The sequence below is a fragment of the Coffea eugenioides genome, chromosome 4 (assembly GCF_003713205.1).
Source record: "Coffea eugenioides isolate CCC68of chromosome 4, Ceug_1.0, whole genome shotgun sequence".
NCBI lineage: Eukaryota > Viridiplantae > Streptophyta > Magnoliopsida > Gentianales > Rubiaceae > Coffea > Coffea eugenioides.
In genome coordinates, this window is record NC_040038.1 from 5,808,793 (window position 1) to 5,822,419 (window position 13,627).

The 13,627-nt window shown below is 36.5% G+C and overlaps 2 protein-coding genes and 1 pseudogene across 2 annotated transcripts; 1 reads left to right on the forward strand and 2 right to left on the reverse strand.

Annotated features, from left to right (window-relative positions):
* Positions 1-3,523: 3,523 nt before the first annotated feature.
* Positions 3,524-4,586, reverse strand: LOC113767993 (annotated as a pseudogene).
* Positions 4,587-5,804: 1,218 nt separating this feature from the next.
* Positions 5,805-10,617, forward strand: LOC113768377 (carbon catabolite repressor protein 4 homolog 5). Its single transcript, XM_027312714.1, has 14 exons — positions 5,805-6,126; positions 6,228-6,391; positions 6,695-6,760; positions 6,840-6,892; positions 7,312-7,393; positions 7,559-7,605; positions 7,783-7,864; positions 8,286-8,378; positions 8,499-8,531; positions 8,669-8,763; positions 9,285-9,411; positions 9,604-9,689; positions 9,833-9,917; positions 10,105-10,617. The coding sequence occupies exons 1-14, from the start codon at positions 5,805-5,807 to the stop codon at positions 10,171-10,173; spliced, it is 1,404 nt and encodes a 467-aa protein (XP_027168515.1). The 3' UTR covers positions 10,174-10,617.
* A 1,622-nt stretch (positions 10,618-12,239) lies between these two features.
* LOC113767995 (ethylene-responsive transcription factor ERN2) lies at positions 12,240-13,400 on the reverse strand. The gene has a single exon (XM_027312203.1). The coding sequence runs from the start codon at positions 13,398-13,400 to the stop codon at positions 12,240-12,242; it is 1,161 nt and encodes a 386-aa protein (XP_027168004.1).
* Between the last annotated feature and the right edge of the window lie 227 nt (positions 13,401-13,627).

Sequence of the window (13,627 nt, forward strand, 5' to 3'; positions counted from 1 at the left end):
GACCTTCTTGGTCTTTTGCATTTGTGGCTCAATTATTCCTCTGAGTCATTGAAAACCTCTTCCTGTGGTCCTTCTTGCGATGTTACTCTCAACTATAATTTCTTATCTCTCCTCCTCTCATTTTCATACTTTATGCAGTGTTAGAGAGAATGATTGCGAACTTTGTTAAGCCATTTTAGATTTTATTTCCTATTCTGTTGCTTTATACTGTAACTTGTGAGAATCAAGAAGTAGGGCTCAAAAGACACTTTAGGCTTACAGTCCCGTTTGTAAATGTACAAAGCAGAGCTAAATGTACAACTATAGAAATAAGATATTGGACTGTTCAACCAAGCTATATGTATCCCATTTTGCTTGGGACATTAATATTTGGCCGGCTTCTTTATCACATGTAATCATTCGATTGAACTTGTATTCTTGTTTGAACAATTGAAATATTGTCGAGAATCAAAGCAGGACAAATATGAAATACAGCTGAAAGTGTAGGAGAAAATTCTAGCTAGTCTATGTCCTCCAATATTACAAATAATAACTTGAGAGCCATGCAGATCTTGAGATGGTTTTAGCGGGTCTGCTCCACTCGATGCAATAGCAGAGGTCTGTTTCATGAAAAGATGGCCTCAAATTCATGGTGAAAAAACTCGACGGGGAGGATTCACAAACGTAACTAGGCAATCAAGTACCACAACGTATTTCTGCAATCTTGACAATGAGACGATCATTGATTTGACAATTTTGTGTACCTCAACAACAATCAAAACCACAAAACCCGGAAAGGACAGAGGGATAATATAGCTACAAGTACAACCACATTTTTGCCTTCAAGAAAAAAAAAAACGAGTCAGGCTTTAATGACAAGAAAGATGTAGCCTTAAAAAGAAAAGGAAAGAAAAAAAAGAAGAAAAAAGTGCTGTTGAAATTAGTGGTTTTCCCCTCTCTATTATGTTTTGTGGTTTCCCTTCTCTTACCGTACCCAGATAATCATACTTGGGAGTTCTGAAGGAAAGAGTCAAGGATATGTTTACTTCAATGGGGAATCTCAATGCAATGTCCTAATCAAAAGATGAAGATGGACTACAAAAATCTAAAACAATCGGTAACCAAGTATATTAGGAGTCAACAATTTTTTTGTTCACATTTGTAACTAATTCCTCAATTGAAAAAAAAAAAAGAATCTATTTATGTGGTTAGGTTAGAAATCTTTTTCGATCGTAATTTATCAACGCATGTCAATTTAACGTATCATGTATGGCATCTTCAAGTGAGATATTGAGTTAGAGTCATATCCTCTAGTTGTATTGATATATGGGATGATTTGTCCAAATAGCCGAAAATGATTGAATGGGTAGAGACGTTGATTTGCAATGGTACTTTCGGCAAAGCACAACAGGGTTAGAGGGTGGCAAGAACATGAGACATTCCAGATAATGTTAGTCCATAATAAAAACTCTTGTTATCTAATGCAGAATCTGCCTATCTCCATCTTCCGGACTTGAACAAGGAATTTATTTAGGTTTTGATGGTGGTTGCCTGGTCAGAAAGAAACCTCAATCAGTGTCATCAGGCTCACACAGTGAAGGCCCCCCATTGTGGTCATGCTTTTGATCGGATCACTATATCACCATCCTCTTGAAAGCCAAAACAAATATTTGACAGATTCCGAAATCAGGCAAGTAGAAGCTAATCATGTTCAACTCGGAGGGCAATGTTCATCAGCTAACTCTAATAATTTTTTTTTTTTTTATTTAAAGAGTTCCCTCATGTACACATGGCCCCTTTGTACTTCCGTTTCCACTCGCTAATTTGTGTTCATTCAGAAGGGAAATTATAAAGAGGGGAAGCCAAAACCAAATCGACTCTTTTCAGTTGTCACGGGGCATTAATTGTACACTAAATGTAAAGTCTAAACAGCTTTAAGTATTCTGGGATTTTTTTTCTTTTTTGGGTAACGATTCTTGTAGCTTGGTGGTTAAATTTTGTATTTTTGTATTATGAATATATAAAAATAATAATAATAATTAGTAAATAATAATAATAATTAGTATTTCCGACACTGATAATGTGTATGCTGTACACTAGCGGATTTGAATATATGATACATCATCTCAATTTAAATTTAAATTTAAATTTGATAGTATATACACTGTTAGTTAATGTAAGAAATATTAATCCGAAAAAGATAAAGCAACAAAGTTTATATTTGTAACCATTCTAACCTACAGAACATCGTCACATATATAGTACATGAGATTGAAATTTTGCTTCACAATAATACGTCAGAATGTACTGCAATTTATTCATAATAACCAATCAATTTAAATCAAAATATGACCACAATTTGTATAAACATGCAAACACGTGCAGTGTGCATGTGTATGTATATTCGGTTGAACAAATGACCTCAAAATCATGAAAAAAAAAAAGAGGAAAGAAAATAGAGGTTATAATGTTGAGTACTGACAAATAATTAGTGAGTCTAAATCAGAACTGAGTGTACAAATTAATAGTGAGAACTAAATGTAGAAGAGTAACAGGAAGATGATTACAATCACCAAAAGCGGTGAGTAAAACCATGCAGCTTCTCTTATCAATTTCCTATTTGTACCGCTTCTATAGGCAACCTCCCTACTTGCAGGATTATTAGTTGCAATACTTCCGATTGGCCCATTAAATGCAGAATACGGTGATTAAAACTTAAAGAGTTTTTGGGGTTCAAATGCCCCTTCCGTGTCTCCACTCTTTAAATCTCACCCCCTCCATTATTAAGAAAAAATTTTTGAAAAAAAAAATAGTTGTTTTCCCCGAATTACCTGTGCATTGAACTTGGGTTGAGTTCAGTAGACTGCAAGAATGAAACAAGTTAAAACGGAGTTATATAACTTCGTTGATTTGATTTGTGGGGGCAAAAAATTTCTCGAGTAAAGGATGGTAGGAAGAAGTAAGGCAAGATGTTTATTTTGTGGCCAGAATGTCCACGATAGACGCATTTCGTTATATTGCAACCACTGGGCGTTTGTATTTGCTCTGCATCGCCGATAGAAATATTGGATCCTTTGCAAAGTACATGCGGGCAAGATGCCATCAAACCTGACTCTGAGCAATGCAACCTGATCATCAAAGTCTCCATCTATAAGGTTGCACATGGCTTTTGCACTATCCAAATGGCCCATTTGATGAAGCATTTAGTAAAGATTTGTAGCTTGAAGAATTGTTTTTCATCTGTTTTGATGCCGATCGAGAAGGTCTTGATTTAGTACGTAGTTACGACAAAGATAACAGAAATTAGACATTTTAAATTCAGATTCTCCTTCCTTCTCCCCATATCTTAAATCCCCTTACTAAAAGGGGAAAAAAACGAAAGAATTTTTCTTTCTGGGTTCAAACCCTTCCATTTACGTGTACTTCCTCTTAACAGTCATTTAAAAGCATGCAACATCCAGTAATGGGCCAAAAATAGGTGCGAATGATGAAGAAATAAAGACAAGTACAGTTTAAAGGACGTATTGATGATTGATATAGTATCTCATGACTTGAGATTGGTAGGTCCACATTCACACTTGATGCAGTTGTTGGCAGGCAATGCTTGGGCACAATTAGGCTTTCATTGTACCAATTGAGATTTGCTGATGAACAGGCGGCTGCATTATTCCCACAATAGAAGAGTGATTTATCAAATATCTATTCAAAATAAATAAATAATCATGGTTGACTTTGGAATATCGACAACAATCCCCACGGGATTAATTTGTTGCCATCATTTCCAAAGGATCTCCAAGCACTCAACTAGTGTCCAAATCTAATTATCGATTAAGTATCTTCCTAGATTTCTGAATTCTTCAATGCTGAATTTCAATACCAAAAAAAAAAAAATCAATACATTTCTATTGTTCAATATTTAGTAATTCGCACAACCTTTCTTCCAAACAAGGATCATTAAATTTAAGTAGGAGGGAAAAAAAATTGTATGCAGGACTAACCAGGTAAAGGAATAGCAAGAATGTCACCAGGATCAATTTGAGGCTGTCTTCAAATCACTAGGGGTCGTGCCATACATTTCTGCAATACTACTCAAATTCCCCCCTACCTGAACCACATAGGACATGTAAACCGCAGCTGCACCATAATTACTGTTGTTGAAACAAGCACAAGGCGGTGGAACCACAAGGCTCTCTCCCGTGGTTAAAGGGTGAGTTGCATTGATACTATTAACAGATCCGCACTAACCAGACCTCCATAGCTTTCTGATATTGAAGCCACAGAATCAGCAGGCTGGACGGGGTAAAGGGTCGACAATGATCGGCGAATGCCGTTGATGCATGGACCAGACATTAATGGAAGCTTAAGAACTGAACCTCTCGGAAAGATAATTTGGTTCCACGAAGATGGGTTTGGTATGTCATGATCCACTGAGTTCCAGGCTAAGATATTAGAAATGTTGATTTGGAACTTGCAGGATACCTCGGAGAGCTTGGAATCGAAAGGTAGGAAGTGCATGAATCTGAAGAACTACAGGGTTCGATCACTGATTTTGAATGCAGGTGGGAGAAAATTAAGGAGCAATAATAGGAAAACCAAATGTTGTTCATGATGTCTCATTTTAAAAAAAAAAAAAAAAAAAACTTTTGCTTGCTAATTAGGTAGCACTACTGGGCACTAGCAATTTTGTCTACGAGTGATCAACAGTGCATAAGGAGTGACCTTTGTATACGTTGATGTGTTTCTTGCTCCATTTTTGTAGACTGGTTTCTTGCATTTAAGTTGGTAGGTGACAGAGATGGTATGGTAGGTGATGAACTGTGAAGAAGAGGATAGAGATACACTAGACAAGAAAAGGTCTTTCATAGGCTAATTATGACTCGAATGATTGTTATCATTATGCATTAGGTTGTGTTTGGATTGCATTCCCGGTCATTTTTCATGAAAAAATTACTGTAACGATTTAATATATGTGACGGAAAAATGTGATAGGAAAATGTGATCACGGAAAACGACAATATTTTTCGACAGAAACAAGCAATCCAAACAAGGCCTTAATTTGCTGTTCCTTTCCGGTTTAATGCAGGGTTGGTTGTCAGATCTAAAGTGATAATATAACGATTATATATATATATATATATATTCTTTTCCCTTCAAAGGCCAAAATATGATCAATTTTCCCCCAAGAAAACTGTTGAGTGTCAAATATTTTAATCAAGTATGAATTCCATTACTCATATAAAATTTGATTTATGGGAGCTATGCCAAATACTTTCACAATTACACTCTTCCTCCCTCTGGGAAGAATGTTCATATTTGTTATTCTCATGCCAAATTACTCGATGATGATCAATGAATTTTTTTGAATTCTAATTTTATTTTTCGAATTTTAGTATTCATTAAGATTTTTGAGAATTTTACTACTACTAAGTTGATTTCTTAAGGTTATCCTATCATTTTAATCGAGTGTAAGAGAAGAAGTAATTCGTATTTTTTTCAAATTTCTCATTTCTTACTTCTCAATCCTGAAAGCATCCAAAAAAAATTAAGGAACAGAGGAAAGTGGGCATTTTCAAATTTCAGAAATTATTAATGTGCACTAAGGACTAAGAACCAATCATTGACCATTGAAGTTTCCATTTAAATTGTATTGGGGTAAAAGAGTTCCATGTTTAAAACATTTTGATGGGGGTATAACAGAAATTTTAAAACGTTCAAGGGTGTTAATGTAATTTCGGAGTTTGGATTCTTGACAGTTCTATTTATAAATAAATTCGCCCCACCCGCCGCCAAAATTCAAAATCTAGCGGCAGCATATACTAACAGATATGCTACGAGGTTGCGACTGCCGAATTCCGACGGCGGACCAATCGCCTCCGCCTAAGTCTGCCAAACGCAAAGCCTCTCAATTGAATCATCATTATCACCATACCTCGAGAAAGGAAAAGTTAATCGCACCAAAAACCGGAACTGAATCAGAGACTGAAACCCTAACCCTAACCCGATGTTCGACTGTCTCTACCGCCACTTTCACTTCTCATCAGATTTATCGGAAGCAAAAACACCGTAGGAAAAGAAAAAGAAAATTGCCAATTACTGGAGACTATCGCCAGTGGACTTACTCCACTCGTGATTTCTCATATTGCAAAGGTATCACTTGATTCATGTACTTATACGATGTTTTTTCAAACGGAATTTTTTTTGAAGTTCTATTGTGTTAGAATGTTAATTAATTTCTTTGTTTTTGGCAGATAGGGTAGTCTTTGTATCATATAATATCTTAGGTGTGGAAAATGCAGCAAAGCATCCGGATTTGTACAATAATATCTCACCAAAATATTTGGATTGGGATTATAGGAAGCGGATTTTGCACAAGGAAATTAAGAATTACAAGCCAGGAGTTATTTGTTTTCAGGCAATTTCTTATTCTCTTCGAGCTTCAATGGTATCAGTTCGTATTATGGTGATGAGAAACAGGACAAGTGAACAACGTTTATAGTCAAATAAGCAGAAAAGCTAAATTAGTTATTCTACCTTAAGATTGGAGCATTACTTGCTTTGGCATCTTGTATGATCAAGGATAATGTAGTTCGACTTTGGAACTTTTAATATTTTTTTACAGTCTCAAAGGAAAGTAAGATTTTGGCGGATTTTCAAGTTTGATAGAGATTAATTTAGCAGGTTGAGGGAGTCTTACAGCTCAAACCTATGAGTGCAGGAGGTTGATAGATTTGATGATTTGGATGATCTTCTTAAAAGAGATGGTTTTAGGGGAGTATACAAGGTACAGTAGAATTATGTTATAGCAAATTGTTTAATTCTTGATGATTAAGTTTCAGAATGTGACTACTGTTCTTCTAAAGGCACGAACTGGTGAAGCTTCAGATGGCTGTGCTATATTTTGGAATAATGAACTGTAAGATCTGTGTTCGCTTTGCCTGAATTGCTACTTTATTTTCCCTGTTTATTACGACGGACTAATTCTGTCCTGTTGCATTTCCTTTCAACACCTCTTTCCTGCTTGCTTGTAGTTTACTTGAACTTACATTAATGAATGATCCAGCTCGTAGACTCAGAGATATGTTTGAATCTGATAATCCTGTAACATCTTATTTGTGTAACTGCTTTTAAATAGATTACAGAATGCACAAATAGGCCCTTTCTGTGCCTCAGGGGAAGGGGGTGGGGTGAGCAGGAGTTAAGTTAGTCATTAGGATCCGAATTTTTATCCTGTTTTCTCTTTTTCTTTAAATTGCACTGTTATCAAATGCCTGCATTGAGGACTGATATTTATGCTTTAAAACATCTGACAAAGAGAAATATATTTTCTCACAGGTTTACCCTATTGCATGAAGAAAGCATAGAGTTCCAGACTTTTGGACTTCGCAATAATGTTTCGCAGCTTTGTATTTTCAGAGTAAGCTCAATAAAGTGATTCATAAAAAATTTTAACTTCATACTAGACATGTAAGTTCTTGGATAGATTTTTGGTGTAAAACAGTAGTATGCTTCGGGTGATCAATTGTTTCTCTTCATGTTTCTGAACCTTACTTTGATGATCTGAATTACTGTATTTACCCAGATGAACCAAAGCCAGCTGCTTATGGACATGAATTCTCAAGCACCAAAGTAGGTGTAGATGTGCTCCATTCTTGTATTTAGTGCAATAGCACACAGATAAATTATGGTTGCTGGGATCTTTCTAGGGTCTACCCTTTTTACTGGGTTGAAGTTTTGACTTTTGTTATATTGTGGTCTACAGTTTCTTCAAATAATTAATTTTTGAATATTGTCTTTTGCATTTAGATATTCATCCTCCAGAACCTTTCTCGTTGGCAACGTACATGTACTATTCAACCCAAGCCGTGGAGACATCAAACTAGGCCAGGTACCTTCTTCTTTTTCCCTGCACCCATGTCTTCCAATTTACTCTAATTCTTCTGGAGATTGTATCTAACTAAGATGAGCAGATGTATTATTTACAGTGTGGCTATTCATTTAGATGTATGCTGAACTGTCTCTTCTTGTCTTGCTTCATCTCTTCATATCTGATTTTTCATTTGGGTACTTCGGATACTGTAAAACTTCTTTGCTTTTTCTGATTGTCGTGAGTGGGGCCTCTTTCTTCCAGTTAACTACAGAAAGCAGTTCTTCTACATCTGGGATTTGTTTATACTACTGATGGTGCCCTTTGATATATGCTTATGTACTGAGGATAATGATGCAAATTTGTGTGTTTTTTGGCTATACACTTAAAATCTCCACTATTTCAATATATCTATCAGAATATGACCTGCAGATTTTTTCAGATGCGACTTTTTCTTGAAAAGGCTCATAAACTATCACAAGAATGGGGTGGCATACCAGTTGTGATTGCTGGGGACCTCAATAGTATGCCACAGGTACTTACCAAAAAATATATATATTTGTTTCTCAGATTCTTTCTAAACTTCCAATTTATGTTTCAAGTTATATGTTACCTTTGCAGCTTATTAGATGTTTTCCACTGTTTTTCTTCTCAGAGTGCTATGTATCAGTTTCTGACTTCATCTGAGGTGAGCTTTGACTCCCCCACTTATCGTCCTACAATTTTCAGGCAGTGCTATTAGCTCCTTCATTTACTTGTTTTTGTCTTTTTAACAGTTGTAACCATTGTAATTTTTTTCCTTTACATTAATTCAAATTGTTATAGTTGGATGTCCAACAGCATGATCGAAAACAAATATCTGGCCAGATTTGTCCACTAGAGGACCCAGGCTTTCACTGTAGGAGTAGCCATGCTGCGAGGTATGCTTGGAGCTTTCTGTTTATTAGTGCTTTGGCACTAGAAAACATTCATGCACATGGAAATTGGACTGAGTCCCTTTTTAGTTGGCTTCTCCATTAAGGCCAGATGATTCTGATGTGTATTTGTCATCACGAGTGGTGCAGAGCTATCCGCATTCACTAGAAAGAGGGTGAAAGGCCTAAAGGGCTCCAAATGATGGAATGCTTGTGAAGAGGTCATTATATTTGCTAATTTAAGGTTGGCATAAATGTACTGAATGAGTCAAACTTGAAAGAAACTTATGCCTAATTTAGTAAATTTGCTGAATCCAAGCAAGGCCCAACTTAGCTGAGGGTGCTCGTGAGCACAAAATATGTCACCTAATCTGTTATTGTGCATTTCAGCTTGGACACCAGGCCCTGCAACTATACCACGTTAATTTAGATTTGAGTTTTTGCATGATTGAAATAATTTTTTTCTTTTTCCTTAATATTGAGCAACTGTAGATTTTATTTAACTAATAGTGAAATTTGGCATGCAGTTTTTATTCATCAAAAAAGCCATTAATGCATAGATGGAGTCAAGATGAACTTAGGCTGGCCGCTGGATCTGCAGTTAGTCACGTGAGGCACCCATTGAAATTATGCAGTGCTTATGTAGGAGTTCCTGTAAGATTTTAATCCTTTCTTCTAACTTTCATGCATGAAGCACTAGAGCTCTTCAATTTCCAGACGAATAGCATAACCACGATTCAGCTTATTAAAGATGTAACTTTATTAGAAAATTGCCACCTTATTGTGTTACATGAGATGTCCGAGAAGTTCTTCTCTTGTAATACTTCTTTGTCTGAATTTATGCAGGGAAGCACTAGAAGCAGGAATAACATCGGAGAACCCTTGGCAACGTCATACCACTCCAAATTCATGGGAACTGTTGATTATATATGGTACTCTTATTTCCTGTGAAAGGACATTATTGTTTGCTTTCTGGACATTTTACTTTCCTTCTCCTCCTCCCCCCGTTCGGCATCTTTTCCGAAGCATTTTTTGCAGTGTAAAATATGTTGTCAGACGACATGAGCTGATGCAGGCATACAGGCGAGCTTCTTCCTGTCAAAGTTCTTGAAACATTGCCCATCAACAGATTGAAGGAAACAGGTGGACTCCCAAGCAAGGTATCTTTAATTTTACCTGCAGGCTATTTTTGGACTTGACAAAACATGTTGTGGCTTGTTCTGCACTAGAAGTTTAATCATCAATGCATGTCGGTCTATCTTCTCTGGTAAACCTACACACATCCATCAACCCAAGGTTGACAGAATTGCAGTTTTCTGTCGCATTAAGCATAATTTCATTTTGCAGAGATGGGGAAGTGATCATCTAGCTCTGGCATGCGAACTTGCTTTTGCTGATCATGGAACTGAGGAATGACTTCCCACATCCTGTGCTATCTTTTCGAGCATGTTGTTACTTCTGCTGCAGAGATTATGCAGAACGAGACGTTTGATAATTGTCTCTGCAGTCATACACAGAAACATCCTCACCTTACATCAGGATGCGCAGACAGCAGAAGTTGCGGCGGTATCTTGCTGGAAGAACAATGTGTAGGGTGTAGCTTAAATTGTAACATTATGACTGCAACTACTTGATTTAAAAGTCATAGGATTAGCCAGGCGTAGTTTTTTTAATCTTTATCCAAAAGAAAATGGATATTCATCATCTATTAAGCAAGCGATACGTTACTTTCTTGAGGGAAAAAGGTGCAGTTGTGTTGAATGATACATTTTTTATATCGAAAGGATGATACATATCTCTGTCAAATTAAACAGGTGCTAAACTAAAGGGCTCATGCCCAGATTTTGTAATGCGATTGAAACGTGGCTGCAAGGAATTAAATGTCTTCTTGACTACCAATTCGTAGTTGTTTTCCACGCGACAGAGTATCCGATAAAAACAATAATAGAATATCACGACGACAAAAGTGATCGTTTCCACAAAAATTGCGCCCCAAATTCAAAAGTTTTTTTTGTCGGTCGTCGCCGTTGTTGGCTTCAGCTTTGACTTTTCAAAGTCCACCTTTGCAAGTTTTTCGGAAAATGTCGGTCCAAGCGGTTGGCATTAAGGTTCAAATTGACGGCTTAATTTTTCTCAATCGCCTCACCAGAACAAAGTTTTTTTTTTTTTTGATAAAAGGGAAATCTTTGCATATTTGAAACTTCCAATTTCTGTGCTCAAATACCATCTCATGGAACCTCGGTAGACAGTAATTCAGTATCAAGCAGAGAAAAGCATTTTAAGTTTTAACACGCACCCAGAAAAAAAAAGTGATAAAAGCTTTGATTGCGTGGTAAAGTAAAAATACTAAATTCTAAAGAAAATGCTCGGATTCAAGTCTATCTTATATTGCCGACTCTTTTCCATGCTAAACTTTGGACTAAATGTTAGGGTTGTGGTGGCTTTTTAAAAAATAATTCAAGCACTTCGATAAGTGGTTATTGTTTTAGATAATGTGTAATTTTAAATTTTTTAAAATGTATTTATCTCTTCATTGAATTCATAATATAGTGAAAAAGTGATTAAAGTGTATGTTTTTTTTTTTTTAAAACTCACACAATTATTCTGAAAGCACCAAATTTAAACGATTGTTAAAATAACTCTTAACACCAAAAGCTCTACATTTAAGTCTATAAGTTATATTCACTAAATACTTCAAAAGTACTTTTATTATCTAAAGTGTCTTTTCAGCAAAAGTATCTCACTCTTAAACAGCTTCTTAATCTCATAAAGTATTTGCAAATGTGGTATTATGAATTAAAAAAAATTTAAAAAAAGGTCTATAGGAACAAAATTAAAAAAGTATATGCTACAAAGGCTAGAAAAATTTCTCGATTCTGACAAATTGGACAGACTGATGAAATGCAAAAAGATGACATTTGCTTTTGCTTTTACCTTGCAATAAAAAATTGCAAGCTTTGAAGACATCCCCTGACAAATTTTGCTGAGGAGTGAGGAGTAAAAAAAATTGTCAAAAATTGTGGCCCAAGAAACTTCTCTCTTCCCCAAAGTCAACTTAATTACGATGGCTCTTGTCATCTAACTTTTCTAGAGCTTGTGGGACAAAAGCATCAGTTAGGAAAAGGCCAGAATAGAACACATGAGAAAGAAAAAAGTTTTAAAGGCATGCACGAAGAATTAGCTGCGTTCCACATCCTCCACCAAGAATCAAACCACCACAATGTGAAAAGGTGCACAAATTGGGACTCACAGAAATGCAAACTCTTACTAAGTTTCTTCTACTTTCTCATTTCTTCATAACATACTTCACTTCTAAAAGCCATGAAGAAAGCTGGCTACATTAACAGTGCACAAGCACTGGGGAGACTTCAAGAAAAATCTGGGATGGCTCCATGACCATAGAGATCCATCCAAGAACAGCCCCCATTCCTCATTTACATTTTTTTGTGATTATTTACCGGAAATACTTGGACAACTCAATCCTAATTACAGAATTGGTCATCATTGAACAGGTCCTTATTTAACCAAGCAATCTCCTCTTCATCGAGTTCTGGTTGACCCATAGAAATGTCCTGACTGAGACAATCAAACAGTTCATCTGAACGATTACTATATGTCAAATTCTCCTCAAAGCCTAACTCTTTCAAATCATTGTCATATCGCAAATTTTCCTCAAAATTGAGATGTGCACTTATTGAAGGTGGCACCGCTGAATCAGCCGGGGATGTTGAGGTCTCCAGGCCCACTGCATTATTGCCATTGAATAATTGATCCTTAGTGTTCAGAATAGAATATCTGTTAACTGATTGATTATTCGAGAAAGGTTGCCATCCTTCCATTTCCTTTATTGCATGGCTAAAATCAGATGGTTCGTTGATGCTGCTAACCACAGGCTGCTCTCTCGATGCATCCTCCGCTAATATTGAAATGGCTTGCTTTCCCATATTACTACAATATAACAATCCATCATCAGGCCTGGGATTGAAATCCTGACAAACCAATGGCAAGATCAATCCATTTTCCGTAGATCCCGAGAGAAGTGGCTCAACATCCTCCGTTCTATTAAGTTTTGCTCCACCACCTGCCTTTGCCATGGGAGTTGATGTAGATATCTCAAGAACAGATGATGGAGATGGATGTGAACACAAAGCATTAGTCTCCTCTGATGCAGAGCCACAAGCCACAGAGCCCTCAACAGCTGAGGCTCCAGAAGAACTCAAATTTGCCTTCCTGTCAGCCATGATCCTATCAAACTCGAGCTTCTTTGCCTGATAAACTCTAGCAGCATCTTCTTCATTATCATAAGTACCAAGCCACACTCTTTTACCTCTAATAGGGTCTCTGATTTCTGCGGCATACTTTCCCCATTTCCTTTTCCTTACACCTTTGTACATTGATGATGATTTCTGCGATTTCTTGCTAAATTCACCAATGTTGCAAGAAATCCTGTATGCATTTGCAAAATGCTCTTTAGGAGCTTGAACGCATGGACTCCCTGGAGGAAGATCACGATTGATAACAATCTCCTTCCGCTTGTTACGCCGGTCCTTGAACTGATCATCACTATTGCTATCAGAATCAGTAGCATCAGGATCAGTATAAGTGATCCTAATTCTCTTAACAGACTTCAAAATCTCCTCCATGTTTCTAACTTTCTGATCTTTATTTTCTTGTTTATCCATCATATCAACTAGATTTAACCTTCACCACTGAACAATGGCATATCACAGAAGAGAATCTATCAGGCAAAGCCGCAGACGATAAACCCTGCCAAAACCCCGACTGAAGAGAACTGATCAAAAAAGATTTCCGATTTCTGAATATCTTGAATGATCTTTGTTACTAGTCCCAAGAAACACAAAAAATTGAA

Excerpts from the sequence above, each read along its gene's own strand:
- LOC113768377 (XM_027312714.1), top strand. The coding sequence starts at position 5,805 with ATGCTACGAGGTTGCGACTGCCGAATTCCGACGGCGGACCAATCGCCT. Across the intron at positions 6,761-6,839 it reads GTTTTAGGGGAGTATACAAG|GCACGAACTGGTGAAGCTTC; the intron begins GTACAGTAGAAT and ends GTTCTTCTAAAG. Across the intron at positions 7,865-8,285 it reads GAGACATCAAACTAGGCCAG|ATGCGACTTTTTCTTGAAAA; the intron begins GTACCTTCTTCT and ends AGATTTTTTCAG.
- LOC113767995 (XM_027312203.1), bottom strand. The coding sequence starts at position 13,400 with ATGGAGGAGATTTTGAAGTCTGTTAAGAGAATTAGGATCACTTATACT.